General features: G+C 55.6%; 1 protein-coding gene across 1 annotated transcript; it reads left to right on the top strand.

Moving 5' to 3' along the window:
- The first annotated feature begins 294 nt into the window (after positions 1-294).
- LOC141729768 (olfactory receptor 14C36-like) lies at positions 295-1,218 on the top strand. The gene has a single exon (XM_074545502.1). The coding sequence runs from the start codon at positions 295-297 to the stop codon at positions 1,216-1,218; it is 924 nt and encodes a 307-aa protein (XP_074401603.1).
- The last annotated feature ends 2,227 nt before the right edge of the window (positions 1,219-3,445 follow it).

Raw genomic sequence — 3,445 nt, 5'->3', positions numbered from 1 at the left:
ACAAAGGGCATCTGTGTGGTTCCAGCAGGTCTGACTGCACTGGGACACCAGGAGCCCTGTTTTCCCTAAAGTCTCCCCAGTATTCGGGCTGAGTGTAATGCTGAAGACAAAGCAATAACTCAGAAGGAGCACAAACCCAAAATCAAAACCAAAGAATTTTAGAAAATTTTCTATAAAAGAGGAAAAATAATTTTGAGGGGATTCCTAATAAAAGAGCATAAGATGGACTCAAGGAAATCTGTCACAGCTTGTCAATGTCTTCTTTCAGCAGTTCACCATGCCCAGAGTGAAGGAATGTCCAACAGCAGCTCCATCAGGCACTTCCTCCTGCTGGCACTGGCAGACATGCGGCAGCTGCAGCTCCTGCACTTCTGCCTCTTGCTGGGCATCTCCCTGGCTGCCCTCCTGGGCAACGGCCTCATCGTCAGCGCCGTAGCCTGCAGCCACCACCTGCACACGCCCATGTTCTTCTTCCTGCTCAACCTGGCCCTCAGCGACCTGGGCTCCATCGGCACCACTGTCCCCAAAGCCATGCACAATTCCCTCTGGGACACCAGGGACATCTCCTACAAAGGATGTGCTGCTCAGCTCTTTTTCTTTCTCTTCTTCATTTCAGCTGAGTTTTTCCTCCTGACCATCATGTGCTACGACCGCTACGTGTCCATCTGCAAACCTCTGCACTACGGGACCCTCCTGGGCAGCAGAGCTTGTGCCCACATGGCAGCAGCTGCCTGGGCCAGTGCCTTTCTCAATGCTCTTCTGCACACGGCCAATACATTTTCCCTGCCCCTGTGCCATGGCAATGCTCTGGGCCAGTACTTCTGTGAGGTTCCACAGATCCTCAAACTGTCCTGCTCACTATCCAACTTCAGAAAAATTTGGATTTCATTGGTTGCTGTCTGTTTAGCTTCTGGCTGTTTTGTGTTCATTGTTTTCTCCTATGTGCAGATCTTCAGGACTGTGCTGAGGATCCCCTCTGAGCAGGGACGGCACAAAGCCTTTTCCACCTGCCTTCCTCACCTGGCCGTTGTCTCCTTGTTTGTCAGCACTGGCTCTTTTTCCTACCTGAAGCCCCCCTCCATCTCCTCCCCCTCCCTGGATCTGGCCCTGTCAGTTCTGTACTCAGTGGTGCCTCCAGCCCTGAACCCCCTCATCTACAGCCTGAGGAACCAGGAGCTCAAGGCTGCAGTGTGGACACTGATGACTGGATGCTTTTAGGAACATTAAACTGATGGCCAATTTCTGGAAATCTCTTGTAATAAAAGTTATCCTATTTTTGTTTTGATTGTGGATTTTTTTCCCTTTATATTAATTTTCTAGTACTGCCCACAAAATAATGTCATTTTTCGTGCCATTTCTCATTTTGTTTCTCTCCACCTTCTCTGTGGCCACAGACTGTGTCAATGAGGGGCTGTGCTCTTGGTGGCTTTAAAGGAAATAAAGGATCTCCCAGCAAAGTTTTCACCAAAGATCTCCCTTTTGTTGCCTTCTCTGGAGCTGCAGCAGCAATGTCTGTGTGCAGAGCTGGGGGCAGATCAGGGTTGGCACAGCAGCTGTTGGTGTTGCCAGTGCTGCTGCCGTGGCCCTGCCCCGCTGCCCTGGTGGCCCTGGTGTTGCTGCAGGGCCTGAGTGCTCTCGGGGCCGGGCACAGCCCTGGGGGTGGCAGTGCTGGGGCTGCAGCAGGGACAGGCCATGGGCACTGCTGGGGCACCGCTGACGCATCAGCCCAGGGCCTGGGGGCTCTAGGCTCCTTGCCCAGGCTCTCTCAAGAACACACCCAGGCCAATGCTCAACACAGAAAAGCCCCGTGAGCAGCCCCAGGCTGGCCGTGGGCAGGCTGGGGGCAAACAGCATGGCTGGGGCTCTGCAAGGGCCCTGGGGCAGACGGGAAGGAGCAGCAGAGCAGGGGCTGATCCATCCCCAGTGCGCTGCACAGCACAGGGCAGCGTCCCAGAGCGTCCTCATGGAGCTGCCAACAACATCCCCCTCTGCAGCCCTGGCCTCTCCCCCAGCTCGCACAGGTGCCCCATCCTTCCAGGAACAGTCACAGCAGCACTGGCTCAGCAGCCCCTGTTTGCATTGCACACAGCAGGGGGAGCACCCCCATGCTGTTGGTGTGGGGACATGAACCTGAGGGAGCACAAATGCCATCAGCTCCTGGGGCCAGCAAGGACTGGGGGACACCAGGGAAACCACTCAGTTTTGTCCTGGCCTCTGCAGTCAGCCAGAAAGTTTGTTCCCATCAGCTGGGAGTTTCCTGTCCCACTGCATACGCTGTTGCTCAGAGCCAGTGCTGCCTGGCAGCCACCCCCAAACTGCCCTGAGAATTTCCTTTGCTTCACCTTTGCTTTCTTTCCTCTTTCCTGATCCAGATTTCTTCCTATTGCCCACCTCTGTTTCGTCCCCTGCAAACAGCCCATCCCTGTTTGCCCTTTCCTCTCTGGCCCCACTCCCCATTGCAGTTCCTGACTTGGCACCATGGGAACGTCCCTTGGGCAGCAGGATCATCCTACAAGTGCTGCAGGAATTGTCTGCAGGCTCCTGCAGTGCCTGGTGCTGCTCCCTTGCCAGAGGCATTCCAGGCCAGGGGGGCACATCTGGGCTGCTGTGTCTGCCTCTGGGGCTCCCTGTTCTGGGCAGTGAGGAGGAGCTGCAGAGGCTCTGCAGGACTGACAGGATGGGCTTTGGGGCTGGCAGGAGAAGCTGAGGGACCTGGGCTGCTGGAGCTCCTGAAGAGGAGGCCCAGGGCTCCTCCTGCAACTGCTCCAAAGGTGGTTTCAGAGAATCGCAGAATCAGTGACATTGAAAAAGACTTTGGAAATCATAAAGTCCAACCTGTGCCCTTACATCACCTTGTCTGCCCTGAGCGTCCTCTTCTCCAGGATAAACAATCCCAGCTCGCTCAGCCTCTCCTCACAGGATTTGTGCTCCAGATCCCTCCCCAGCCTTGTTGCCCTTCTCTGGAAACGCTCCAGCCCTTCCATGCCCTTCCTAAATTGGTGGTCTCAGAACTGGACACAGCACTCGAGGTGCTGCCAAACCTGTTCCCCGCACAGGGGAAGAATCACTGCCCTGCTTCTGCTGGCCACACCATTGCTGATCCAGTCCAGGAGCCATTGGCCTGCTTGCCCACCTGGGCACACTGGTGCCTCATGTCCAGCCTGCTGTCTATCACTCTCTGCAGGTCCCTTTCTGCCTGGCTGCTCTCCAGCCACTCTGTCCCCAGCCTGTATTCCTGCAGGGGTCATTGTGGCCAAAGTGCAGGACCCGGCACTTGGACTTGTTAAACCTCACCTTGTTGGATTTGGGCCCTGGATCCAGCCTGTCCAAGGCCCTGTGCGGAGCCCTCCTACCCTCCAGCAGATCAACACTCCCAGAGAACTTGGTGTCACCACGGTTCCATGAGGCCCCAGAGTGTTACAATGGTCTCCATGATTGCGTTAGG

Source organism: Zonotrichia albicollis, chromosome 8 (genome assembly GCF_047830755.1).
Source record: "Zonotrichia albicollis isolate bZonAlb1 chromosome 8, bZonAlb1.hap1, whole genome shotgun sequence".
Classification (NCBI taxonomy): Eukaryota; Metazoa; Chordata; class Aves; order Passeriformes; family Passerellidae; genus Zonotrichia; species Zonotrichia albicollis.
This window is presented reverse-complemented; position numbering and strand designations above follow the sequence as displayed.